This window comes from Melospiza melodia, chromosome 3, assembly GCF_035770615.1.
Source record: "Melospiza melodia melodia isolate bMelMel2 chromosome 3, bMelMel2.pri, whole genome shotgun sequence".
In the NCBI taxonomy this organism is placed as follows: Eukaryota; Metazoa; Chordata; class Aves; order Passeriformes; family Passerellidae; genus Melospiza; species Melospiza melodia.
In genome coordinates, this window is record NC_086196.1 from 109584779 (window position 1) to 109612536 (window position 27758).

General features: G+C 45.3%; 2 protein-coding genes across 4 annotated transcripts in view; one reads left to right on the plus strand and one right to left on the minus strand.

The window, feature by feature from the left end:
* LOC134416193 (calpain-2 catalytic subunit) lies at positions 1–25907 on the plus strand. The gene is made up of 21 exons (XM_063152556.1): positions 1–237; positions 1036–1105; positions 7734–7852; positions 8251–8384; positions 9254–9422; positions 11270–11353; positions 13033–13118; positions 13764–13838; positions 14448–14608; positions 14918–15087; positions 15672–15683; positions 17135–17346; positions 18119–18155; positions 18785–18850; positions 20149–20206; positions 21153–21217; positions 22342–22410; positions 22740–22818; positions 23057–23173; positions 23581–23639; positions 24262–25907. The coding sequence occupies exons 1-21, from the start codon at positions 1–3 to the stop codon at positions 24283–24285; spliced, it is 2103 nt and encodes a 700-aa protein (XP_063008626.1). The 3' UTR covers positions 24286–25907.
* Positions 25693–27758, minus strand: part of TP53BP2 (tumor protein p53 binding protein 2) — a 55959-nt gene continuing 53893 nt past the window's right edge. For all 3 annotated transcript variants that reach the window (XM_063152553.1, XM_063152552.1, XM_063152555.1), the window contains exon 18: positions 25693–26501. In XM_063152553.1, the coding sequence (XP_063008623.1) occupies positions 26460–26501 (42 nt within the window). In that variant the 3' untranslated portion in view covers positions 25693–26459. The remainder of the gene's footprint in view (positions 26502–27758) is intronic.

The window sequence follows — 27758 nt, forward strand, 5'->3', positions numbered from 1 at the left end:
ATGGCGGGGATGGCGGAGGCGCTGGCCAAGGAGCGGGCGGTGGCGCTGGGCGCCGGGCAGCACGACCGGGCTGTGCCCTACCTGGGGCAGCGCTTCGGGACCCTGCGGCAGCAGTGCCTGCAGGAGGGGCGGCTCTTCCAGGACCCCTCCTTCCCCGCCGGCCCCAGCGCTCTCGGCTACCGGGAGCTGGGGCCCCGCTCGCACAAGACACAGGGCGTCGTCTGGCGCAGACCCACGGTAGGGCGGCGGGGGATGGGGGGATGCTCGGTAGCATCGTTCCACAGCATCCCCCGGCTTCCTGCTTCCCCCAGCCCCTAAATTTGGGTGGGTTGAGCCGTGCGGGGCGGCGGTCGGGGCGCGGTGTGAGCTCTCCCCGCGGTGCGCTCGCTCCGTGCGGCTGCGGATGCTCCGGGCACCGCAGGGTCCCCCTTGCTCCGGGGACAGGCTGGCAGCGTGGCTTGCTCCGCCTGGAAAACAAACGAGTCACAAAAATCGTTTTGCTCTCCGTGCAGAACTCCCCGTGTGGACAGATGGCTTTGGGTAGCGCTTGGGGCTGTTCCTTCCAATAACTCTTTCCTTCAGCAGAGCCAGAGTTGACCACCGTGCGGTTTATTCCCCTCCAGCCATGGGGTCAGGTGGACTCCCGGGTGTCCCCAGGCATTTCTGAAAGACCTCAGTGTGGTCAGTGGTGGGGAGGTAATGGCAGATCAGTGTCTGCACTGTGCATGTGAAAATGCAGCACACACGTCCTGTGAAGTGAGCTGGCTGCACCCGAGCTTTGGTCACCAGTTGGTTCTCACTGTGCTTGCTGTGTCTGGAGCCCGCACCCATTCCTGCGCTGCTCCATCTCTGTGGTGCTCACTGCTGTGGTCAATGGTTTGGTTAATCTGCTGCAAGTGTGGTCTCGTTCCCTGCCTCACCTGCAGCCAGGTGTAATGCCTGTGGCCAGGTGTAATGCCTGCAGCCAGATGTAATACCTGTGCCCAGGTGTAATACCTGTGCCCAGGTGTAATGCCAGGCTTGTTTTGTTGCCAGGAGCTGTGTGCCAGCCCCCAGTTCATAGCGGGAGGAGCCACTCGCACGGACATCTGCCAAGGGGCCTTAGGTAAGTTGGGGCACAGAGCTGAGTTTTCTGTGCAGGTGCTGCCCCAGGGCACCAGATATCTCCTTTTGCATCCTCCCACCTCCATTCATTTCAAATCAGACCTTTCTCACCTTTCCTTGGCATTTGCTGTGTGTGGTTACTGAGCACAGCCTCTCTGCATGCACCAAGCAGGGGTGGCACACGCTGCTTTCCTCATGGCTTTTCTGATCATGGCCAGCTCCTTTCCTGTTCTCATCCATATCCATGTGCCTGAGAGCAGCCTGGCTCATTTCTGCCTTAAACAGCCAGCTGTGTGCATAGCAGGACTTCCCTTTCCCTCTGCTGGGCAGGAGGAATCTCCTGAAACCTGGGGAGATGCTGTAGAGAGAAAAGAAGTTGTATTCCCAGCTCTTGAGGAAGACAAAACGGGGGTGTTTCAGGAGGGATGGGCCAGCCTGGGAGCCCTCTGCTTTTGCCAAGGCTTCTGCTGAGTTTGTGCAATGGCAGCCCCTTGGTGGGGCTCTCCAGGGAAGCTCTGGGAGCTGCAGGGAAGTGCCCAGGGACAGTGGGGAGCAAATGGCTTGGCCTGGCTGTGAGGGCACAGCTGTCCCAGTGTGGAATCTTCTCTCCTGCCTTGCCTGACAGGAGGGGTTTTAGCTGGAGGATGTCTGCAGAGGTATGAGGAGAAGAATTAAAGTGAAGTGAAGGCAGCAGTAGGCTCCTACTCCATAGCTCTAGTGAGAGGAGTTTGGGTTAGACAGTGATGTGGTTGAGGGAAAGCTCTCCTGTAGGAAACATGACTAATATGAGCCGTGCTGTGCTGCTGCACTTGGCAAAGGAACCCGGTTCTCTTTGTTTGCTTTCAAATATTCACCACACAGCCACTTCTTAGTTTCTGCTCCCACTGCTGCTATTTGTGGGTTCATATCCAAAAATGGAACAGGCAGAGAAGCTTGTATTTTGTGCTTATGGTTTCATTCAGAAAAATATGGTTTTTATGTTAGTGCTTTGACAACCAGATGCAATTTTTATAAAAAATCCATGACAGTAAAAATATTTAGAATATGAACTTGGTTCTGCTCATGCCCCAATGTCATTGTAGTTGTGGGTTTGGCTCTGCTGTGCCTTGAGGTGTTGCCATGTCACCAGCTTCCTTCCTTCCTGTGCTCTCTCCACCTTATACCATGTCTCCCACTGTGACTGCTTTGGCATGAAGCATGTCCCAGTGCTTAAACACACGTGCCAGACATCTGTTATCTCTTTTTATTATGAAACTTTCTGGGAAGAAGTTCTTCAAATTGAAATTAAAGTTTACTTAATGCCATTTCAACATCTGGCATTTCTGTAGAGATCTTAGTGGAGTCTCTTAGTTGCTTTCTGCCTTCTGCTTTTCCAGCTTTTCTCTGCAGATGCTGTGGCACCAAGGGCATGGGAATGAAAGATCTGAAGCTTCATTTTCAAGTTGTGAAACTGCTGTTGCTAATACCAAGCTCTGTTTTTAAATTGATGAAAGCATTTGCTGCCCTAGTGCTCTTTGGAGCAGTCAGATGTTCTCATGGGGTTTATGGTATCACCAGAGGATATGAAGTGACTCACAGCTGGTATTTTTGTTCTCCTGACTGAATCTGAATCAGAGTTTGTCAGTGCTTTTGTTTGTATCTCCTTCATTGTCACTAAGTACTGCAATGACTCTCCTGGCTGTCTTCTCATGAATCTGGGCAGGATTTTGGTCTTGTGTGACAATTGCTGATTAAAAGTTAGATGCTTTTGATCTTAACTCTGTGTAGCCACTTAGTTCCTAAGAGTCTGGATGGAATCTCTGCTCTTTCACACAATGGGGCTGGTAGATCCACTGTACAAATGTTTTCTTTTTTTCGTTTTCTTTTTTTCGTTTTTTTCTTTTTTTCTTTTTCTTTTTTTTCTTTTTCTTTTTTTCTTTTTCTTTTTTTCTTTTTCTTTTTTCTTTTTCTTTCCTTTTTTTTCTTTTTTTCCACTGCCTTATCTGACACCAGCATTTGTATTGAGACATTTGCTTAAGTTCACATTTACTTGAGCTTTGTATTTACTTTGAATGTTCTTGTCCCATCACATTTCAGGATGTTCTAGAGAAGATTGCACTGGAAGATGCCAGGTGCTTTTGGAAACCTGTACTTTTTATTATCCTGCTTCTTTTCTATGGGAAGCTTTTGTAGTCTCATTTATCCCCCAAAAGGCTCGATCAAAAAGCAACAGACCTGTGCCCATGGGGAGTTTCAGTGCTGTTGCTGAGCCCTTCAGAACTTCTGGGAGTGCTGCAGGGACAGATGGGGCACCCAGAGCACATCTGCATGGCAGCTTCTTGGCAGGGAATGTGTCACAAACAGCTCAGCTAATGAGCAGGGTTTCTTTCAGCTCAGGAGTCTTTGGCCAGGTGCATAAATCTGTTTATTTGCTTTGGACCTGGACTATAAGAAGCTGTGATCCATGTTAGGCATAGCTGATCATCAGTGCAGAAAAGGTTCTCCAGACACCAAAGTTCTGCTGCCCCTTGGCATTTGGATTATCCTTTATTCTGGCCTTGTGAGTTTTTTATTTTGTTTTGGTGTGTTGCTGTTGGGTTTTGTTGCTGTTTTGGGGTTCTTTTCCTTAGGAAAACTTTTGAAGGAGAGGATTTGGAATTGGTTTTGCAGTATCAGACCTGCAAAGTCAGAGATGGTGTTTGGCTCCAGATGGCAGCACGTGGGATATGTGGTGACTCATTACAGCTGAGGGGAGGCTCCAAAGCCAGGGAAGCCTGGTTCACCCTTAGCCACCTTTTTTTGGAGTGGATGTCACCGTGGTATCACAACACTGGGGTGTAAACAGCACAGGATCTCCCAGCTGCTGTTTGCATGCAGGTGTCTCCTCCTCACGTAACAAAGGTGTGAAAAAATAACAAATTGAAGAGGTTGAATTTCCAAAATCAGACCCTTGGTTTTCTCATGCTGACAGCCACTCCACTGCCAGTGGGTTGCCACAGCCTCATGTTTGTAACCAGAAAACATTCTGGAGTGCTGTGGTATTAATTTAATTAATAATTAAATTGTTAATAATTATTTTATTAACTATTACAATTAAATTATAATTAAATATTTTAATTATTTAATACCACCATTAATATTAATTAATTAATATAAATACATTCTGTAGCTGTTAATCTAAGACTGCTTTAAAATAAAGATGAATCTGTGGTTGGCAGAAGGAACATTTTCCCTTTTACCCCATACTCTTACATGAGCTGTGCAGTGACCAGAGGAGCTGCCTTTTGCTTACAGCCCTTCAAGCATTTGATGGGTGTGTTTTGTTTGCCTTTTTTTCCCCAGAATGGTTAATTTTAAGCCCTTAGGGCTATTTATGCTTGCCTTGCAATTGCTTTTTTTTTTTCTTCTTAATGTTCTTCTTAGAGCTGGAGATTAGGTAAATGCAGAGATGGGTATATGGAAATTACAAGCAAAACACTGAAAGCAGGAAAAAGTAAGGATGACAGGACAAAAAATAGCACTTCTTGTTCATATGTGTTATAGATAAACTCACAGCCTGAGAATATTCCCTTTTCTGATAACCTTGTCCTGCCTACTGTTCATTTACAGACATTATTTATGATGAATGTAGCCTTGCTAACACTCCTTTCAGGCTCTAAGCAACATTTCTGTCGGCCTCTCCTTGGACTTTCCTTCCCTATCAAAGGAAAATCCTTCCCTATCAAAGGAAAACCTTGCAGAAGCCCCAGTTCTGGAAGTTCAGGCTATTTGGTAAATACCCTGCTCAAGATTGCCTGGTGCTAGAAATCCAGGTAGAATCACAAGATCTGTTCTCACCCAGAGTTGGAATTATTAGGTGTGCATTTAGTGATGGCTGTTCACAAGGCAGAGGTGAAATCCTGGCTGTTGGGCACTTTTAAGTGTGGAAACCAAAGGTTGTCTTCCACACATGCTGCAGCTGCCTTTAAACCTCAGGACCTTGCCCAGAGTTGTCAGAGTTAAGATTTGTGTTTGATTCCAAATTCTTGCTAGAAACCAGTATAAAGTTCAACAGAGATTTCTACACCAGGCTGTAATTTCAGTCTGCCTTGATGAGACAGCTGGAAAGCCAAGGAAGATCTTTATAAATTCTGCTTGTGGGCGTGGAGGTGCTCTGGAGGGTGTTTCCCCTGGAATTTCCTTGCTCCTTACCTCCAGGGGAAGCATGACTCAAGGATGTGTTACAGCACTGGAGTGTGTGTTCACCATCTGGAGGCCTGATCAGCTTCTTGAGCCAGCCCTCCTGAGCTGCTGTGGCCATTGGAGTTGTTCATTTGCTCTCCCTGTGCTGCTCCCTGCCTGCCCTGGGTATGGAATGGAAATGCTAGTATTTATTGGGAAGAATGGTGTGACAGCTGCCCTCTGAGCCAGACTCTTTCCTCCTGGCCCTGTCATTCCCAGCACACACCTTTGCAGTGGGCAGTGCTGCCTCTGGATGCAGCTCCCAGGGAGGTCTCAGCTCCTTGAAGGAGGCTGTGAGAGGAGTCCCCACTTTGCAGGGCCAGCTGGATGTCCTGTGACAGAGCAGGGAGGGGAATTTCATCACTGCTTCACGGTGTGTCACAGGAGAATAGCAAGGTGACTTTCCTGTTGGAAAACTTCTCTGACAGGCTGATTTTTCAATTCCAGTACAAGCAGCCAGAGGTGGGGCTGAAGGGGAAGTTTTATGTTCAGTTCTTCCCCTCCAGGCTGTGAAGCAGTATAAGCACCTTAGGTTTTGAGATTGTTCGTTGTTGTTATTATTATTATAATAATTATTATTATTTTGCAATTTCACCTCTTCCACCTTTCCTGAGGTGTGAAAAGAAGTGTGGGACAGATGTATTTCTCAGAGCTGCTCTGGGGGTCAGCTGTGCCAAGCCTGGAGGGAGCTGCAGGTTGTCCATGCTCCTGCTGGTGTTATCTGAGCAGTGATGGATTTGGGCTTGAGTGATGGATTTGAACCTCCAGAGCTGCTTTAGAGTTCATTCACCTGAGACTTTGTCCCATTTGGATCCCAGCTTCTCACCCATAAGCTTTTGAGCCTTTTCCCATGGCAGAGAGGTGGCTGTGTAGGGACTGCTGCTTGCTGACAGCTGTGACAGGTTCACACATTGAAGCTGCAACCCTGCAGGACTCTCCTGTGGGATCTCATGTGCAATACTGACTGCCCTCTGTTCACAAAGCAAGGGAACAGCAGATCTGGGGATGGTAACAAGGAGACAAGGAGTTTTGTGTAGGGCTGTGGCAGTCAGGGCATCATCTTGTGGCATTCACATTCTCTGAACAGAGAGAGACATAATTCTGTCTCCCAGGGATTTTCCTGGAGAAGGCAGCACAAGAGGGAGAAGTGAAAACAATTCTTACCTCTACTTGTTGCTCCTGTTGTTTGGCACATGTGGAATGTGTTATGGAGATTGTTTACCCAAAGTGATTTATTAATTGGACTCTGGAGATGGTTGTTTGGCTTGATTGACCAATTGGGTCAAAGTTGTGTCATGACTGTCTTCAAACAGCCATGGGTTCTCTTTAATTTAGTATAATGATATGATATGATATGATATGATATGATATAATATAATATAATATAATATAATATAATATAATATAATATAATATACAATATAACTCAATAAAGCATTTGTTCAGCCTTCTGAAATCATGGAGTCAGAGCACATTATTCACTGTGTTGGGGGTGCCCTGCATCGATATCATCTGGCTCTGTAAATCTCTGACCACCTCACCAATGGGCTGCAGGAGGCCCATGGCTGAGCAGAGAGGTGACTGCTCTGGGAAAGTAAAACTGGGCTCTGAAAAGAATTCCAGAAAGCAGAGGTGTAATGTTTATAGGGCTGAGGTCCCTTCCTCCCTCTGCATGGTGTGGAAAAACACTGTCCAGGCAGCCTGTGGTGTGCAGGGCTGGTGGGTGCTGGCTCCATCCCAGGCAGGATGAGGAGGTGTGTGGGGCTGGGAACAGAGCCTGCCTTCAGGCCCTTCCTGGCTCTCTGGTGACTGTGCTGGACACCAGACATGGGACTAAACAGAGAGGCCTGGAGCAAGAGCCTCCAGAGATGTGTGAGGTGAAAGGAGCTCCTGTTTGCAGGGAGGCTGGCAAGAAACCTCAAAGGGAGCTTGCCCAAAGGACAGGTCTCTGGAGAGCAAGGGATATGTTTATTAAACTTACTTAAAAACTTGTTTATTAAACTTTTCCCTTGGAGAAGAAAAAAGAATGCAGCCTGTGTCTGAGAAAACACCTCTGAGGAGAAATTGCACCCCTAAGTACCAGTGTGTGCCCACAAGCTCTTTGCCTTTTCTCTGTGCTGCTTCCTATCATACAGGCACCCCATTGAATATTAAGTTTTCTTTCAAACAGTGCCAGAACAAGTGATCACTGTGGTGGTAGGTCAGAAAAAGCCTGCTTTGACTTTTTTTTAATGACTTTGGCAAGGAAACACTTGCCTGGATCTGGAGGATATTTGATCTGTGAGGGGAGGGACCATCCTATCCCAGCTGAGGGAATTATTGATTATATATATAATGTACATATAATGCACAATCCTGATGCAGTGTAAAAACTAAAGTTTGAATAATGAATGCTGTCTAGTTTTTTTATTTTCCTTTTCTTTTTACAGGAGACTGTTGGCTCTTGGCAGCCATTGCTTCTCTCACCCTGAATGAAGAAATTCTGGCCCGTGTTGTTCCCAAGGACCAGAGCTTCCAGGATAAATATGCAGGAATTTTCCACTTCCAGGTATGTGGAAAACAGCCTTTTCCTCTCAGTGCTATTGAGCAGGAGCCAATGTGGCTGGCTATGTATCCATGTGTGTTTCCTGGCATGGCTTTGTGGGATGTCAAAGAGCCAGACAGAAAAAAAGGAGACATCTAAAAAGGGTGGTGGAAGGAACAAGGCCATTAATCAAAGATCTGGGAGCAGGGGCTGCCCTTGTGGTCCTTCCTCCCTGAGGAAGGGTATGTGAGTATGTGCATCCCTGAACAGGGTGGGTGAAGCTGGCTGGGACACGGGGATTGTTTTTTCAGGGATTGCTTTTCTCCAGGGAAATCGATGTTCAAAGACAAATATTCTGGTGATGGGACGGTGATCATGCACCAGCATGGGTGGTGATGGATGTTTGTGCTCTCTTCCCTCAGTTCTGGCAGTATGGGGAGTGGGTGGACGTGGTGGTGGACGACAGGCTGCCCACCAAGAACGGGGAGCTGCTCTTCGTGCACTCGGCCGAGGGTGCCGAGTTCTGGAGCGCGCTGCTGGAGAAGGCCTATGCCAAGTGAGTCAGGGCCAGGCTTCCCCCCTCACATCCCCCACAGCACCCCCAGCTGCATGGTGACTGTGCATTCAGAGTGTCAGTCTGCTTGTCAGCCTTTGCAGCTTCTGGGGTGTCCCACAAAATGGCTTTCTGCTGGGATATCCCACAATGGCTCCTTGGTACGGCTCTGTTGACAGATACCTAAGACAAGGAGCCAAAAGCATTGGGTTTGTTGCTAGCCAAGAAAAGCAGCTCTTGCATCTCATGGTGAGGCTGTTCTGGAGCAGCCTGCTGTCACCAGGGCCTGGGAAGCTCCATGTTGTGTGCTCTATGCACCTCTAAGGGCTTGGCAGCTGCCAGTGCTTCAGTGTGCAGAGCACATCAGTCCGTGTGCCCAGGGCTGTGTTCAGTGCTCATACCTGAATCTCCATTTTTGGGATGGCCAGAGAGAAATTCTATCCTCTAACTCTACTATTTTGAATTGATTTAAGAAATTTAGATCTGTTGAAGTTCAGACCCATAACTGTTAAAGGGATATAAAGACTGTGGAACTAGAGAGGCAAATTGTTTGGTCTTGATATTTTTTTAATATATTCTTTTTTCTTCAGATAGTGTTCATGATTCCTGTAATTGATATGACTGAACCTGCAAGGTGTAGACATGATTGTTTAATATTTTGTGCTGAGTTTTCCAAGTACAGAGGTCTAAGAAGCAAAGCTGAATGGAGGGGCACGTTTGTAGCTGCTGTAATGCTCCTGAAAGCAGCAATGCTGTGACAGCTGACACATGGTGCCTCCTGAAGGAAGGGGAGAGCAGGGAGCCTGATGGTTGTGTGTTAGTGAGAAGAGAACAGGAAGCCTGATGGTTGTTCTGTCCCCCATTTTGTGCAGGCTGAATGGCTCCTATGAGTCCCTCTCTGGTGGCACCACCACCGAAGGCTTCGAGGACTTCACTGGTGGCATTGCAGAGTGGTACGAGCTGCAGAAGCCACCCCCCAACCTCTTCAAGATCATCCAGAAGGCACTCCAGAAAGGCTCTCTCCTTGGCTGCTCCATTGATGTGAGTTTGCAGGCTGATTTCTGGGTTCTTGCTGAGCACACAGGCTGGGGTGGAGCTGTGCTGCACCTGCAGGAGCTGCACACAGCGTCATTCCAGCCCCCTCTGCCTGTGGCTCCTTGCTCTGCCTTGTGCCTGAATTTGACTCACAGATGTGACTCAGACATGGGGGCTAGGCTGAAACTAAACATCATTAGTTCATGTAAAAAATTCATTCCCTCTCTTGTGCTTCTTCCATGAGTCCTTCTGCTGTGTGGTACGTTGAGGGTAGTGAATCACACAGGGAACTTGTCAGGGGTGCTGATGGGCATCTGTGTTCCTAAGAAAACCTGGCAGCAGAATGTCACCTCTGAGCAGAAGTCATTAGCAGCAGCTCTCTCAGCCTGTGCCAATGTCCATCCTTGCTGCAGCCTTTTTGTTGCACAAGTTGTACCTGAAATGTTCCCAAAAAATCTGGGCTCTGTTCTTGAAGCAGAGAAGCTCAGACTGCTGCCAGACCTCTGAAAGGTTTTATAGGAAGACACATTGTCAGAAGCTGGACCCACATGGGACAGAAAAGAGGAGTTTTGGCCCTTCCTTCAAGGACTCAGCATTGCTTTTAGCCTTACTGAAATGAGTCTAGGTATTGTTATTGTGGTAATCACCCTCATCCTAAATGAGATTGCATCTTAGTTATGTCTAAAGAGAAGGTAAATTGTTTACAAAAACTCCATTCATAGTATAAATGTAAATGTTTCCTCCCATTTTTCAAGTTGAATCAGAGTTCCAGGAGAGGGAAGCTTCACAGCAGGAAAAGTGCTTGGTTAATGTCAGTTTGACTTCATGGTATTTTCAAGGCCTGTTTTACTCGTTTGCATTTAGATAAGAATCTGACATCTGGAGTTTTGCCCCAGACTTCTACAAATCCCTTGGGTGGGTGGCGGGGAGAGTAGATATATTATGTTGTTGACAAGTGCTGCCACTTTCTGTAGTGTAAATTAACTGTTGCTGAGTTTATCCTTTGAAAAAAATAAAAAACTTATAAAATCTTTCTTTCTCTTCTGTAAGAGAAATAGAGACACAGAGATTAAGTATTAAATGGAGAGTGAGCTGTTGGGCAGTAATTGATAGCAGGAATCCTGCCTGCTCCATCCAATCCTCTCTGTTTGTTTAAGCTTCAAATATGCTTGTTTAGAGGTCCCACACTTCTGAAATGGTGGAAAGACAATGACAGCCACACATTTCACTGTCTGGCAAGAAGTGTCTTTTCTCTGAAGTGTTTAAAGGCCAGACTGCCCAAGAAGTGGCTCTGAAAAATTGAGAGGGATGTGCCCTGAGGTAGGAATGGCATCCAAAGGTCAGCCTCTTCCCTTGCTGCCCTGCAGGGCAGATCCCAGAGCTGGGGAAAGGGAGAGGAGCCTCCCACCCTGCTTTGGAACTGCAGAGGGTGTCTTGACCCTGAAATTTGCTGGAGCTGGTGTGATCCCAATGGAGCCTCAGGCCAGTCATTCCCTGTTATTCTGCTGGTCCCTTGAGAACTTGGAGTTTATGGTGTGCATCCCCTTTGGAGGTGCACAAGAGTGGCTGCACCACACTGAGTGTTCTGGAGCCAGGAGGGAACTTTGCTGCAGTGCCAGGCTTCTGGTGTGCACCCCATGCCACAAACATGGCAAAGTCCCTGGGGTCCCAGCACCACCCCACGTGCTGCTGTCCCCTCTCCCTGCTCTGTCACACTTGTGGCTTTTGTGCAACGGCCAAACCACTCCTGCAGCCTCCCAGCGAGCTGACAGCTCTGTTGGGAGGAGAAGCTCTGTTCTGCTGGATCCCCTGCCCATGGGAAGCTGCAGTCACTGATGTGCTTTGCCCTGCAGATCACCAGTGCTGCAGAAACAGAAGCAGTCACCTCCCAGAAGCTGGTGAAGGGACACGCGTACTCGGTCACCGGGGCAGAGCAGGTAGGTGTGCCACCCCAAGGTGCAGCAGGGGCTGTGTGGGGCAGCCACAAACCCATCTTCTTCAAACACTGCAAATTCCTAAGTGTCAGCCATTTTGCTGGATTGGGTTTTGAGTCTCTTCTTTCTGAAGAAATGCTTGATTAGTTGGCATGTTTTGGATAAACACAGATTTGCCTTCTTGGGTGTTTGACCAAAACAAAACCCTCTTATTCCATGAGCATGGCTAATTCCCACTGAGCAGGGTGGTGAGCAGCTCTGTGCAGAAGGCATGCTGTCCTCTGCTGGTGACCAGGCCCTTCAGTGCACTTCTGTACAGCAGGCCATACTCTTTTTACCTTAGAAGCACAGCAAGAAGTGTCCTGACCACAAAAAACCCCAAAAACCCCATGTATTATTGTCCCCAAAGTGCCTGCTGAGCAGCACATTTCAGCTGGGCTTGGTGTCCAAGCACAAGAGGCCTGCCCAAGAGTGGGTGACTGGTGAAGGCAAGACAAAACGAAGCAGATCATGGCATCCTTCCCTGTGTGCAGTGGGTTTTTGCTTAGTTCACTGGTAATTGTTTCTGAAATACTTTTTGAAAGTTCAGGGTGAGGTGTAGAGAGCTGCTGACATGCTGTGCTGCTTTGTGGGTGTGCATTTGGTCTTCTTCTCACAGCAAAAGCATGAAGGAGGGAGTTTGTTCACCTTAATTCACAAGTGGGCATGATTTATCCAGGCTGCTCCTTTGGAGATATGTGCAGACTCTGTAAGGATATTTCAACTGGGGTGTCATCCCTGGACTGCAGAGACCTGCAGATGACAAGAGGAGGGGCTGAGGCTGCTGCTCTGTGGGGCATTGCTATGGTCAGAGGGGTTGTGGCCAGTCTCAGTGTCCTGGCTCCTCTAACATATAAACACAGGGGTAAAAAGGCTTTTGAATGTGAAGAGACAAATATTACAGCGACCTGAAACAGTCTCCATGGTGAGAGAAGGATGAGAATCTTGTTTCTTGATCAGAAGGCTGGATTTATTGATATAAGATATATAATACGTTATAACTGTATTCAAAAGAATAAGGAGAGAAGTTGCAAAGGCTGCTAAGCTAAGAATAGAATAGAAAAGAATCTAAAAACAAGAGAGTTCTCTGTCCCTGTGTTGCCCTGTGATTGGCCCTTAATTGTACACATGGAACATGAACCAATCACAGGTGCATCCTATTGCATTCCACAGCAGCTGATAATCATTGTTTACATTCTCTTTCTGGGGCCTCTGCTTCCCAGAAGATGCACAAATCCCAAAGAAAGGATTTCTATGAAAAAATGTCTGCGACAGACAATTTATACCTTAGTGATGACTTTGAGAAATATCTCAGTACCTGGTTTTGGCTTTTGTGTAACAGTTTTACATTCCCTTTGCTTGTAAGCCTATCAAAGGTGATTTTTTTAAGCAGCACAAATCAGACATTTTGGTTTTCATGGGCTTTGGTTTGTGCATGCTGTAAAACTTCTCTGGACAAGCCTGGCTGTGTGAAGCTCACTCAGAACCAGTTGGGCTTTTGTCTTTTGGCCCAAATGTGTGCACGTTGTCATGCCCAGCACCGACATACTTGCTCTGTCATGTTTTTAATTACTGGAGAGGATGAGGGAGGGAGCGTGGTGCTGAGTCCCTGGTGATTCTTCATCCACTTCTGATCCCACCAGGTGAACTTCCGAGGAACTGTGCAGAAGCTGATCAGAATCCGAAATCCCTGGGGAGAAGTGGAGTGGACTGGGAAGTGGAATGACAAGTGAGTCAATGGCTTCCTTGTTGCCAGTAGCCCTTTACTGCAGGGCTGCAGTTGTGGGTTTGTGCTTTTCTGTCTGTTCCCTGCCTGAAATTCCTCTGTAAGTCCTGTCTGGATGTGGTGTTCACGTGGAACTGTTTCAGAGAGAAGCATCCCCTTGCTGTCATCTCCCTGGCAGCCATCACAGTGTGTGGTGCCTTTCATGCAAATTCCAGCCTTTGTGTAAGATGCAGAGATTCGGTTGGTGCATCCTAGAAAACTCCCTGTAGTTTCTGCTTAATTAACAGCCTGGATTCAGTGGTGAGCTTCTGAAAATTCACTTTGTAAAAGGGCTTTAAAAGTCCATTTCTGCTGTTGGCCATGAAAGCTGGAGTTTACTCACTTCTGTGGCTGGGCAGTTTTTATTCTGACTCTTTCTTTTTCTGTCTCAGTCCAGACATTGCACTTTCTAAAAATAATACTCTCTTTCTCATACTTTACCTGGGATATTTGAGAATTGAGTTATTTTATGTGCCAGGTGCATCTATTTTTAATTCTGCAGTGATGTGAGAATTCTGGAACTGCTAAAAGTTAGATCTTGTGCCAGAACAGCCACATGAGAGTTTCACCTTTCCCATGGGCTGTGGTTGATGTGGGGTTCTCTTCCAGCTGCCCAAACTGGAGTGGTGTTGACCCTGAGGTGCGGGAGCGACTGACCAGGAGACACGAGGATGGGGAGTTCTGGTGAGTGTCACATTCCAGCAGAAGGGAATTGTTGTATTTTTGGGGTGCCCTGTGGCATCTGACTCCATGTTCTTAGAAGGCTAATTTATTATTTTATGATACTAGAATATATTAAAGAATACTATACTAAAGAATACAGAAAGGACACTTACAGAAGGCTAAAAAGATAATAATGAAAACTCGTGACTCTTTCCAGAGTCTTGACGCAGCCTAGCACCGATTGGCCAAAGAGTCAAAACAATTCACAGCAGAAACCAATGAAACAATCACCTGTGAGTAAACAATCTCCAACCACATTCCAAAGCAGCAAAACACAGGAGAAGCAAATGAGATAATTATTGCTTTCATTTTTCTCTGAGGTTTCTCAGCTTCCCAGGAGAAAAATCCTGGGTAAAGAGATTTTCCAGAAAATATGATGGTGACAGGGAATGTCAGCTGCTCTGTTTTTATTCATGCAAAACAAGCTCTCCCAGTTTGCTCTCCAAGATGAGTGTGCAAATTCACCCCAAGCCCTGGTGCTGAATCCCAGTGGCAGGGAGGGAGGATGGACAAGGGGGTGGGATGGAAAACCCTGCTGAGGAGAGGTTACCAGTGGCGTTTCTCCCACAGGATGGCGTTCAATGACTTCCTGAGGCATTACTCCCGCCTGGAGATCTGCAACCTGACCCCAGACACCCTGGCAAGTGACAGGTACAAAAAGTGGAGCCTGCAGAAGCTGGATGGCAACTGGAGGAGAGGAGCCACTGCAGGGGGCTGCAGGAACTACCCAAGTAAGAAAATCTGGAAACCTTTTAGTTGCCTGCTTGTACCTTCTCTGGAAGCTTCCAGGAGATGGTTTGGGATGGCTTGTGGGATATCTAGGACTAACCTCCAAAAAGTCTGGGAAATTTGGCTCCCTCAAGAGGGTCTGTTGTGGTGGTAAAGGCTGGGGTAGGGGTGGGCAGGGCAGTACATGGTTTCCTCTCCTCACAGCTGATTTTGGCAGTCAGAGCCACATCTGTCACACCTGACATGTTTAGATATCATCACTGTTGCTATCAAAGAAGCCTCTGAGTAGTTTGCTTAAATCCACTTCCCAGACACATTCTGGACGAATCCTCAGTATTTGATCAAGCTGGAAGAAGAAGATGAGGACCCTGATGATCCTGAGGGGGGCTGCACTTTCCTCATTGGGCTGATCCAGAAGCACCGTCGCAAGCAGAGGAAGATGGGCGAGGACATGCACACCATTGGCTTTGCCATTTATGAGGCAAGGAAGGCTGACAGGACTGGGGAGGAAAAGGGAAAATCTAATTTAATCTATTCCATAAATGGGATAATGCAGTTCCTGGGCTGAGCTTTCCATCAGAACTCAGATGGGCTGAGTTGGACAGCAGCTGCAGCAAGGAGGCTGTAAAGAAACAAAGAGCTGTGTCGTGCTTGCTTAGCCCCTGCCTCCTTTCCTGCTGATGGAAAGGTCAGAGGTCCAGGAGTGAATAGTAGAGTGGGAAGGAATAGTAGAGAATTTGAACATCCTATAACAATCCTGGTGGGCTGCAGGGAGGAGATTCATCAGGAAGCCACAACCAGCCTGGCTGTGGCTGTGCTCACACTGCCCCAGGTGAGCCTCACCTGCCCCAGGGATGGAGCTGGGAGCTGAGCCAGCACTTGGCCTTGGGTGGTGTGGGCTCAACACCTACTTTCCTCTCAAGCCAAGTCTTTTTTTCTTTTGTTTTGTTTTGCCTTTTTTTTCCCCCAAGAATGTGGGTGTCCTTGCTAAGTAATGGTGATAAGCAGATGGAGATGCCATTCACCATTCAAGCAGCAAATAACTCTGTCCTTTTCTCCCTGCAGGTGCCCCCAGAGGTATGTGCCATGGGTTGGTGGTCGAGGTGCAGAGCTGGGGCTCAGTGACTGGTGGGAAAAAGAGGTTCAGAGGAGCCCACTTCCCTGCAGGACAACATGACTGCACAGAGTCTACAGTTGGAGGCCATTGATTCTGCAAGGGGCCTTGAGCCCACATTGCCTTTTTAGAGTGTCCTCTACTGGGATAAGAGTGTTCAGTGCTGCAAAAACTCCCCAGAGCAACTCTTCTGTGGCTCTCCTCTCAGCCCAGCCCCACACTTGCTCCCCCAGAGCACAGCTGCTTTTTCCAGGTTTGCACAGAATTCATGTTTGACTCGTGAATAATATTCCAAGGAGGTGTTGATATTCATTTCCCTAAGCACCACCTCTTTTGGTTTCTCTCCATTTCTACCTGCAGGCAGCTAATAGTGCACCCTGGGGGTCACAGAGGGTGGCAATGCAGCAATACCTCTGAGCTGTTGCTCCTCAGAGGAAGGACTGAAGCTCAGCAGAACCCCTGGGTAACCCCATACTGGGTTTTGCTGTCCCTGTGAGGGTCTGTGTGAAGCAGCTGGGGCATCCTGTGCCTCCTGAGGCTGTGTCCAAACCAGTGGCTTTTATGTAAAGTATGGTTTCATCGGGAAAAGAAATGGTGCTGCTGGTTAATTAAATTTTTATGTACTTTTTAATGCCTTAGCAGTACTCTGTCACTCATCCTAGTTGTCCAAATATTTCATTTCCATAAGAAAACTGATTCTCACTCTTCTTGCCCCCAGAAGGTGGAGTTTTATCTCCCACTGTGCAGCAGGTCTAACAGGTTTTTCAAATTTTTTCTTCATTCTTAAAAATCTGGGAGGACAGGAAGGAGGAGGTTTCTGAAAGATGCACATTCCTGAAGCTGGTTTCTAGAGCTGAAGCAGCTCACCTGTAAGACTCTGCAAAAATAGTTCATTCTGGAAGATCACAGAATGGTTTGGGTTGGAAGGGACCTTAAAGATCACCCAGTTCCAACCCCCTGTAATGAGCAGGTACACCTTTCACAAGATGTTTCACTCCAAATATAATTTTATATCATTATTTTGGGTTTTTTTTTTTATTCTCAGACCTGGGAGGCAGAGCTGAGCTGCAGGTGGCAGCAGCTCTGGGGACCAGAGGGACATGGCTCATGTGCCATCTCAATTTAAAGAAAAATGATTTGTGGAAGAATGTGCCCAATGTCTTCAGCCACCCATCATCATCTGCAAAACAAAAGCATGACCTGAATTATTTACTGCAATGATCTGCAAAATACATTTGCAGCCACATCTCAGGAGTCCCACTCACTTTCTCTTCTTTTTCAGTTCTGTCAAGCTGACATCTTTTATATTTCCTTTTCCCCAGACACGTCTAAGCTATTTTAAATTTGTAAACGTGAACACATGCAGACTGCAGTGAGGTTTGGTTTTTTTCACCCTTTCTTTGCTTTTCCTAAGTTTTCTGGCCAGACAAATATTCATCTGAGCAAAAACTTCTTCCTGACCAACAAAGCCCGGGAAAAATCCAATACCTTCATCAACCTGCGGGAGGTGCTGAACCGCTTCAAGCTGCCTGCAGGGGAATACATCATCGTGCCCTCCACCTTTGAGCCCGACAAGAACGGAGACTTCTGCCTCAGGGTCTTCTCTGAAAAAAATGCAAACTCCACGTGGGTAGCTTGTGGTGACCATATTACAGCAGTGGGCACGTGGGGGAGATTATTGTTATTATTGTTATTATTATTGTTATTGTTATTATTATTTAAATTTTATTGTTTTTGTTATCCCAATTCCTATTTAATTAAAATGAAAAGGCTTAGACATGTCACATCTTAAAGAGCAGCTGGGCTAAAGCCTGAGGAAGGGCTGTGGGCTCTTTTGGATTGAGTTACCCTGATTCTAACCAAGCAGAAACCTTCCTCTGTCCTGTAATATTTTGCTGCATATTCCTGCAGCAGTGGGAAACCCAGGGTGTTTGTTGGATTGAATAATTCATTTTTCAGCTTTTGATGGGCCCTTAGGAGTTCTTGGGTACCATCTGTAGGTCTGCTGCTCCCTCAGCATGAGACACATCAGAATTGCTTTAGGGCTCTCACTTTTTTGCTGTTTTAAAGAAATTACTAGACTAAAGTTTGATTTGTTCCCAAGAACCTGGTCCTGTGCTAAGTAGGCAAAAGAAGACCCAAAGAGTTGTGCGAGCCCCAAAATCCTGTCTGTGGCACTACAATTTGTAGTGTCTTTCCAAACTCTTGTTGCCACAGTTGGCAAAATACAACTTTCTCTGTGCTATGCTGTGTCCATAGCTAATTAATCCAGTAATTTTTTTGAATGCTCATTATTATTTCCATATTTTAAAAAACCTCTCTTTAACTGAAGCTTGAAGGAAAAGTGTCATAAACATGACTTGTTTTGATTTGAATATTGATTTCTTTCTCTTTCTAGGGTGATAGATGATGAAATTGAAGGCAATTTTGATGAGGTACATCAAATGAAATGTTTTCAATTGAGATAATTTTGTTGTAAGGGGTTGGAGTGCCTGTTCCCTGTGCAGGGTGATGTTTTCTGTAGGCATTATCAAGAAATGTTGTCCCACTATGGGAGAATGGGAAAATATCTTTCAATATCCATATCTGGATGTCAAGCAAATGGAAATATCCTCAGGAATGTAATGGAAACAAGGGTTGTCCTTTATCTAGAACTTGGACTTCCCAGGCAGAGGTGCATCTCAAGAGTTAACTGGAGGCACAGGAAATTCTGTTTGTTCTCCAGGACTCCAGGAGTGCAGCTTTCAGCAGCAGGGCCCTTTCTGCATGTAATGCTGTTTCCAGCAGTAACTGGTGGCTCACCATATGTTTAGTCTTGCTGGAGCTGGGGATGCTTTGCCTACTAATGCAGCTATCCCATGTGTAGTGGGTGTTTTTCCCAGCATTTACAATTACCAGCATTTTGAGGTGTCCCTGAAAATAAAACTGAATAAAATCATAGTAAAAACTACTTTGTACCTTCAACCTTGCCAGTTGAATTTTTCACTAAGGGCAAGGAAATGCATTAAGTGTTTCTCAGGCAGACAGTTTCCCCCTTTTGACATTCTCTGTTTCTGTCTTTTAGACTGAGATCAGTGAAGATGACATCGAACCCAGCTTTAAAAAGCTTTTTGGGCAGCTAGCAGGAAATGTGAGTGTTTTTCTGGTAATATCTTACTGGCATCCTGGTGAGTGGGTGTCACATTTTATGAAGAATTCCTTCACCCAGGATTTTTCTCCTGGGAAGCTGAGAAGCCTCAGAGAAAAGGAGAATAATTATTATCGCATTTGTTTCTCCTGTGTTTTGCTCCTTTGGAATGAGTTTGGAGATGGTTTCCCCACAGGTGATTGTTTCATTGGATTTCTGCTGTGAGTTGTTTTGACTCTTAGGCAGACTGGGGCCAAGCTGTGTCAGGGCTCTGGAGAGAGTCAGGAGTTTTCATTATTATCTTTTTAGCATTCTGTAAGTATCCTTTCTGTATCCTTTAGTATAATACAGCATAGTATTCTTCAATATAATATAGTATCATAAAATAATAAATTAGCCTTCTGAGAACATGGGGTCAGACTCATCGTTCCTTCCTGCCATGGGGGACCCTGCAAATACAATAAGTGGGTAAGAGAGATGCCTCCCCCAGGACAGAGTTTAGTTCTTGTGCAGAGTCAGCTCTCAAGTGTGAGCGCAATTGTGCATCCCAGAACCTGTGCAGTCACCCACCTTCTCCCACAGAGGATTTCTGAGCGCTCCTGGTGAACAATCTCTCCTCCTTTTGAACTGTGGGCTTAGCTTTTATCTGCAGGGCCCAAATTCTGTCCTTGGGCAGAGCATATGGCTGGGCTGGGCTTCTCCCCAGACTGCTCTTGCCTAGGGCACACCTTGCTGCTGGGTGTGCTAATCTCTATTGGATTTGTAGGGATCCCCGTGGCAGGGAGGAATTATGAATCTGACTCCATGTTCTCAGAAGATTAATTTATTGTTTTATGAGACTATATTATATTAAAGAATATAAACTAAACTAAACTATATTAAAGAATACAGAAAGGATACTTACTAAACGCTAAAAAGATGATAATGAAAACTCATTACTCTCTCCAGAGTCCCAACACAGATGGCCCTGATTGGCCAAAGAGTCAAAACAACTCACACCAGAATCCAATTAAACAATCTCCAAACACATTCCACATGAGCACAACACAGGAGAAGCAAATTAAGTAAGAATTGTTTTCCTTTTTCTCTGAGGCTTCTCAGCTTCCCAGGAGGAAAATCCTGGGCAAAGGAATTTTTCAGAGAATGTGAATGCCACAAGTCTCTGGGAACTGGGAATGGGAGGTGGGGAGAGCTTCCCACTTGCTTCCATTCAAGGAAGCTGAACTCAAAGGAGTGTTAGAAATTGCCCAGCTTACCTAAAGGAGCTCAGGGTGAGAAATTTGTTTTCCTCTTTTCCACAGGATGCAGAGATCTCTGCCTTCGAACTGCGCAGCATCTTGAATAAAATCCTGGCTAAACGTGAGTGCTTCCTCCACCAGCAGTTTCAGATGCCACCAGCAGGTTTCCACAGTGGCCATGGGGGCACAGAGGGCACTGCTGACCTGGGCAGGGTCAGAGCTGGGCTCTGCCCCAGACCCTGCTGCTTGGTTCTCCATATGGCCACGGCCGTGTGCTCTCTCTGCTGCTTCAGGGGGCTGCAGAAACACTGGGGCTGTGCCAGCCCAGGAGGTGTCTCACAAGCTGTGTGCTTTGGCAGGGTACAGATGGGTGTCTTTTATCCCAGCATCTGCCACTGGGAATTGGCTGCCAGGAAGAGGGATGGATTTGAATAATCCATGATAATAATCAAAAGAGCTATTGCTGCTGTTTTAATACTGAACCACCCCGGAGTAGCAGTAGCTCAGCCAATGGTCTGGGGTGTCCCTAAGGAGGAGGAGAAACTTTGAAACTCTGGGCTTCTGTTTCTGTGAAGAGATTCCTAACTTGGCTCTGCATTATCTTCCTTCCTACTAAACACTGCTCGAGGAACAAGTGCTTGGATAAATAAGTGTCTTTAGTGTCCAGAGTGAAATCTTATCAGGTGGTCAGGGCTGTGCTGTATGTCTGTGTGCAGCAGCCAGTAACCAGCAATGGGCTGTTGCTGGCTACCAAGCTTGGCTTCATCTTCAGCCTTTCATGAAGCCACCTCCTGCTGACCTTCCTAAGCTGCAGGTCCACGTTGCCCACAGAAGTCCACTTTGCAGGCAGACAGGAGGAGCAGGAAAGCTTTTGTGTCTGTCTCTTGCTCCTGCAGCACACCTACAGACCAGACTACTCAGGCTCTTTGCTTGGGGACACATCCCAGCTCAAGGGATGGCACCATTGGAAGCAAATAAAAGCTGTTTTTTTTTTTTCATGAGCTATTTAGGAAGGTGCTGTGGTACAGCATGCAGTGGTAATCCTGTCTTTTGCTCTTTCTTTACAGGCCAAGATATTAAATCTGATGGCTTTAGTATTGAGACATGCAAAATAATGGTTGACCTGTTAGATGTATCCTTTAAAGCTCTTCCTAGATGACATTCCCCTGACTGTGCTGAAGCAGGCCAGCTGCCCCTGCTCCCTGGTGGGTCCATCCTGGTGTACTAATGGCTCCTGAGGTGGAAAAGCTGGCTTTACCCTGATTCCCCTGGGAAAGCCACTCCCTTGTCATTGTTGTTCAGAGGTGTGTTATCCCAGGCAGTGGGAAAATCCATTATCAAACAAAGTCTGCTTGGAAGCCTTCCCAGTTGTTGGGTGTTTTGGTTTAGCTGGGGACAAGGTGATGTCTGTGCTGGGAAGAGGCTCTCAGCATGGTGAGGATGGCCTGGGTTGTTTCACCTCTCTGTTATTTGGCTGGAGTTGGTAAGAGCATCACAAAGCCACAGGGACTTAGCAAATGGAAAATTAGGGACACAAATAACAGTGTTTTGTTTTGACATGCCACACAGGAAGCAGAGAGTATGCAGGATTTTAGGAGCTTTTACTCCAAAGATCCAGGCAGAAGTGTAGGATGAAGGATCAAGTCTAACAATAGCTGTGTTCAGCTTCTCTGTGCAGTGGGAGCTGAATTGCAGAGTTGGAAAAAGGGAAAATTACCCGCACAAGGTGATACTTCTCTATAATTTGGTGTAAAATACAGCAGTCCATAGGCACTCCGTGGCAGGTGTTGGGAGCAATGCCATGCCCAGGTTCTTTTGTTAGCTGTTTGCTCAGGAGCTGAAGGTCTCCAAATAGCAGGCTTGGCTGTGGCTTTTCCTGTTTATAACCCAGACCCAGGACTTGTGCTCCAGTAACTGCAGGTGTTGAACCCACAGTGCAGAACAAAATGGAATCATCCTGCCTCATTCATACTTGTAGTGGAAAGACAGAGACCTGCAGCAGGGGTGCAGAAAGAGCTTGTGAGCTGATCATGATTTAAATTAATGATCTTAATGATTTAGAAAAATAGCTTGCACAACAATTGTGTATTCTTCAGGTTGTGTCCTAGATAGAGGATGAGTCCTTCAGAGAGGACTTGAATCCCTTCTCTGTTTGCAATTTTTTTAAAGCCATAACTGCCCATGCAGGTAAACCCAGCAGAGGGAGAGGAAACCCCTTTTTGTTCCCTCTGAACAAACTTCCTTAACTCAGAGAAGAATGATGGGAGTGGCAAACTGGGACTGAAGGAGTTCCACACCCTCTGGACAAAGATTCAGAAATACCAGGTAAAGCACAACCCCTTTGGGAGAACAATCACACCTAGAAGTGGCTGTAGACTGATTTGTGCCATACAATGTGCACAGTCACCTTTCCCAGAGTAGGGACTGTGTGTCTGTAGTCCCCCAGGTTTCGTCTTTATCTGCTCTGGCTACTGCATTAAAAAAACTTACATCCATTTCTTTTAAAAGTGACTTTAAAAAGTAAGTACCAAGTCCTTCAGATCAATGTTGCAAAGGGCTTTAAGGCTGCATTTCAAGATGTTTCGTTTCTGCCAGAGGCCAAACCACGCTCTGCATTATTGTCAAGGTTTCCCTTTGGGTTTTGTGTTTTGCAGAAAATTTACAGAGAAATTGATGTGGATCGATCGGGTACCATGAACTCGTATGAGATGAGGAGGGCACTGGAAACAGCAGGTATTTATATTGATCTGTCTCCTCTTCTCTTATAGATTCCATCAGTTTCAAGCAGGGTTGAGAGATGCTCAGAGCCATACAGTCCCATCTTAAATTACTGAATTTTGGGCACTCTGGGGCCTTCCCCTCCTGCCACCACGCAGGATCAGGCATTTCATTTTGTACCTATGTTTACTCCTTGGAAATAGTCTTTAATAGTATTTAAGAGTCTTTGAAATCCTTGGCATTGTATTTCCAGGGTTCAAACTGAACTGCCAGTTACATCAGGTCATCGTGGCTCGTTTTGCTGATGAGGATCTCGTCATTGACTTTGACAACTTCATGCGCTGTTTGATTCGGCTCGAAACCTTGTTCAGTGAGTGCACCCTCAGTAACCAGGCAGGCTCTGCTGCCTTGGGGTTCCAGCAGGAAAACTGTCCACGAAGCCCAGGATACGGTGCTCAGACAAATTCAAACCTGAGATGTTAACCTGGCTTCTCTTAGATCCAGGAATCAGTCTTTTAGGCCAGGCTGCTGAACGACAGATGGTCTTCCCTGCAAACAACTCTGATGTTGATTAAAAAATTAAAAAATACTAGACAGCAATTTAAAATGTTCAGTCTTTCTTGCTCCTGCACAATGACTTTGTCTGATTTGGGGTGTAGGCCATTGTCAAGTTTTAGATTCTGAGACTAAATTCCTTATTGATCCTGAAGTGCAAGGAAAGGGAAGACTTTCAAATTCCTGTATTTACTGTTGTCTGTCATCTCTCTCCAACCACAGAAATGTTTAGAAAACTGGATACTGAGAAAAGTGGGACAATAGAATTGAACCTTGTTAATGTAAGTTCATTTAGCTTTAAAACATTTGTTTTCATTTTTTTTTTTGGGGGGGGGTGGAATGTAGAGTCTGTCCTGCTCCATTCTGACTGAGGATGGCTGGTTATAAGTACTCATATTTGTGCTGGATTTATCTACATAAGCAGCCATAGAGAGGTTATCTTTTAAAGATGTTCCTACATCACAACATATTCTCTAACAGACACAGTTACTTGCACCAGAAGCCCTTTATCCCTTTGCTGGCAGTAATTTTGGCTTCTTCCCTGCTTTTTCTGTCCACAAACCAAAATATAGGTGCACTTGTGTAGGCAAGACTGACAGTCTTGCTCACATCTGCTTCTTTCTACCTTTCATGTGTGCCCTGTAGAAAGGACTAAATTTGGAGAAAAGTACCCTCCTACGTGTGTCTGACTTGCTTATTACCTGAACATAACATAACTTATTTCTGAACCTGAGAATCCCAAAACTCTGATTTAAGTGAAATACAAATTTAAATCACTCAGGAAAGATTCTAAAATTACTTCTGTAACAACAGGCTGACTCTATGCTAGAAATGCAACTATACATGCTTGCTACAGGTCTTTTTACTAAATTTAACCTTGTTTTCCTCTCTCTCTTGTTACAGTGGCTGTGCTTCACTGTCATTTGAGCCACAGGCAGCAGCCTGAGACCTCAACAAGAGTATGGTCAGGTGAAGATAATCAAGCTACATACAAGTAATATGCAAACATGAATGTGCCTTAACTTACACAAAGCAAGCAGATTCTGCATGCAATTGCAAGAAGAAAAGCATTCTACTTCCACAGAAGAACCTGCAACCTCATTTTTATGGGTCTGACAGTCTGTGCCTACTACCATAGAGCCTCTGGACAAAGGCTTTTATTTAGTATCAATCCTCAGTGCGAGTTTTGAAAACACTGCTTTGCTAATATCTTTGTATTTAAGGCATTTTACAGGGCTTCAGGAAGAAAAGCTCATTATAGCTCGACAATCTGGTTTTAAAAAGTGCTTTTTGAACAACATCCTGCATATCTGAAATTAGTAAAGAGATAGTAAGGCATATCTAAACACCTGTACTCAGAGATAGGGGTTCCAAGCTCCAGCACTATCCTAGTTAAATATTCTTTAAAGAATTTGAGTAGCAAGTACATCTTTGATCAAAGTGAGCATTGATGTGCCTGGAGCAGGAGGCTGTTGGCAACAAGATTTTTCCAAGAGAAAGCCCGTGCTTTCAGGTGGAATCTTGAGTTCCTGTATCTTATTTATCTCCCTTTGCAATACAATAAAGTATTTAAATACTAAAAAAAAAAAAAAAAAAAAGTAGAAATAAAATTTGCCAGACTGTTATTTCTGCTGAAAAGAAGCACTTTTTGTTTGGTTTTATTTTCTTAGAGATAGATCATCACAGTGCCCATGCAGAGCCTTTTGCTTTGAGGAACAGAAGCTGCTGCCCTTTAAAGGGGAAAACCAGCATGCTGGAGCTGATTGTGGATGCCTGGCAGTTACTGAAATGTTAGATAAGCTGATACTTTTAAAGATTAATGCTTGAACAGCCAAAGGTTTCTAAGATAGATAACTGATAGTACATACCCCACACTCAATGTTGCTGCCTTTAGCTTCCCCACCTGAGGAACTGTGGGGAAATTTTTTCCTTAGAAACTGTTTCTTCCTTATGGGCACCTTCTCAGAAAGCAGTAGGACTTACCTAGTAGGGTAAGGCACTTTCTAAATACCCTTAAGGAATTATTTGCTCCTCTGTTAAATAATGTTCAGTATCAAATTATTGCCAAATAGAAAGGATAGCTCTATAGGAAAGGCTTTACTTGGAAAATACTTGTGCCAAATAGGATTTTTTCCTTAAGTATGTCCCTTAGCTTTGAAGTTTAACAATGTGTCATTAACAGATTCAGCTCAATATGCAGAAAACCTACCTTGAATGGCTGGGGGAGGAGGGGTTCAGTTCACTACAGAAAGCAGCTCAAAGTTAGTGCAATGTTCAACAACAGTGTCTTACTAGTAACATTTCTAATAAAAATCACTATTAAAATACCCAGAGTTAAAGCTTAAGAGGAGACAAAAGTTTAATGGTGAAGTAAACAAGTAGAGTAAAAACAAGTACATTGTCAAGGACTACAGAAAGTTTCTACACTTAGTCTTCAAAGTACAAAATACAATAAATACACGAGGCTCTTTGTAAAAAGAGGAATCTAAAACTACATTTCTGTTACAGCACATGATATTTTGAATACATAAAATTTCTAAGATGCTACAGCTTTTTTAAAAGTTATTGCTTAATGGATTGGTCATGTGGTTGTCACTCTTCAGATGCACTTCAGTTTTTTTAGCTTCTTTTAACAAACATTCTGCTTCCAGCAATAAGCAGTTGGGTGCTATGCACATACTTCCATTTCTCCCATCTGGAAAAAGCCTCGGGATAAATTTGGACAAAGCCAAGTTGTCTCTTTCATGATGATTCCTTCAATGGCAATTTCAAAAGGTCCTTGTATTTAATGCAGAAAAGAAGTGAAACTCTCTTCTGCCATGTTTGAAGACAGCTGGGTGGGTACTTGAACATAATGGCTTGATTTGACCAAAGGCAGCAGAATTTCATTTGCTTGTAAGCATTATTTCATCTTGTACAATGCCCTCATCCATTTGCTAATGCATCAATCCTTCATTTGTTTTCAGAGCACATTTTTCATAGCTTTCAAATTACATTGTCATTGAAATAAGTCTCATGATATTGGAACCAACACAAAATGGACCTTTTTTTCTGTAAGTTATCCATGATTAGTACTTCAAGAATCTGGCTTCTGTACTATTTCATGCCAAGCTTCTTTGTCTAGGTTTAATCCTTGGATACAGCTGAGGGTAAAACAGAAATGAGGTTTAAAATTTTAGTGCTTTAAAAGGTTACTCTTTTTAAAAGAAAAATAAAGGAACAAAACCCCCCTCTCTTTGGTGCTACAATTCTAATGTAACCCATAGTAGCAAAAGCATGGTTATAAAAAACACCCAGGGCACTGATAAATATGAATTTAGCAGTCTTAGACAAGCTTAAAAAATACTAACTGTGTCAGTACAAAAGGAAGGTATTGAACAGCACATAATTGAGTACTTTCAGCTCTACCCACATGGGCGGGCCAGGAAAAACATGTGGCTTTGTAAGTCAAGAGATTCCTGTGTTCAGTGAACTGTGGGATTGTTCCCTGTTTTTTAAATAGGACCAGAGAGGTGAAGTCTGGTTTGCTTTCTCTCACCTATCAGCTTTTATGGCAGTACAGCTTTGGGCAAGCTGGATACATCTGTCTGCAGAAGGATTATGGAAGTGGAGGAGCTTTAGAGAGTGGAGGGTGGGTGGCCAGTTCCATGAATGACCTGCCCAGCAGAAACTGGTCCCTGCCAGCCTGTGGCCCTTGGGCCATGTTGTGGTCATGCACACAGGGGTGCAGAGGAAAACTGACAGGACACGGCTTAGGACAGCACACAGCAGGGACAAGTGTGGCATTCACATTCTCTGAAAAAATCCCTTCACCCAGGATTTTTCTCCTGGGAAGCTGAGAAGCCTCAGAGAAAAGGAAAACAATTCTTCTCTCATTTGCTTCTCCTGTGTTTTGCTCACATGTGGAATGTGTTTGGAGATTGTTTACCCACAGATCATTGTTTCATTGCATTCTGGTGTGAGTTGTTTTCACTCTTTGGCCAATCAGGGCCAAGTTATGTCCAGACTGGAGAGAGTCACCAATTTTCATTATTATCTTTTTAGCATTCAGTAAGTATCCTTTCTGTATTCTATCATATCATATCAGTCATAAATTAGCCTTCTGAGAACATGGAGTCAGATTCATCATTCCTGCCTTCATGGGGACATTCCCAGCAAACACAATAGACAAGATGCCTGGGAAGCTGTTGGCTCCCACTTGGAAGGGCTTAGGGAGCTGTTCTGCACAGCATGGCCACTGGCACGTGAAAATAGGAGGAGACACTTCACCCAGTTAGGAGAGATGAATCCTCTGTGCTCTAACTGGCAATGCATGTTTACATCACAGCCTAAAGCTCTCCTCAAAGCTGCCTCCTTTTCTCTTTAACCAGACTCTGACTTTACTCTTTTCTCAGGGACTA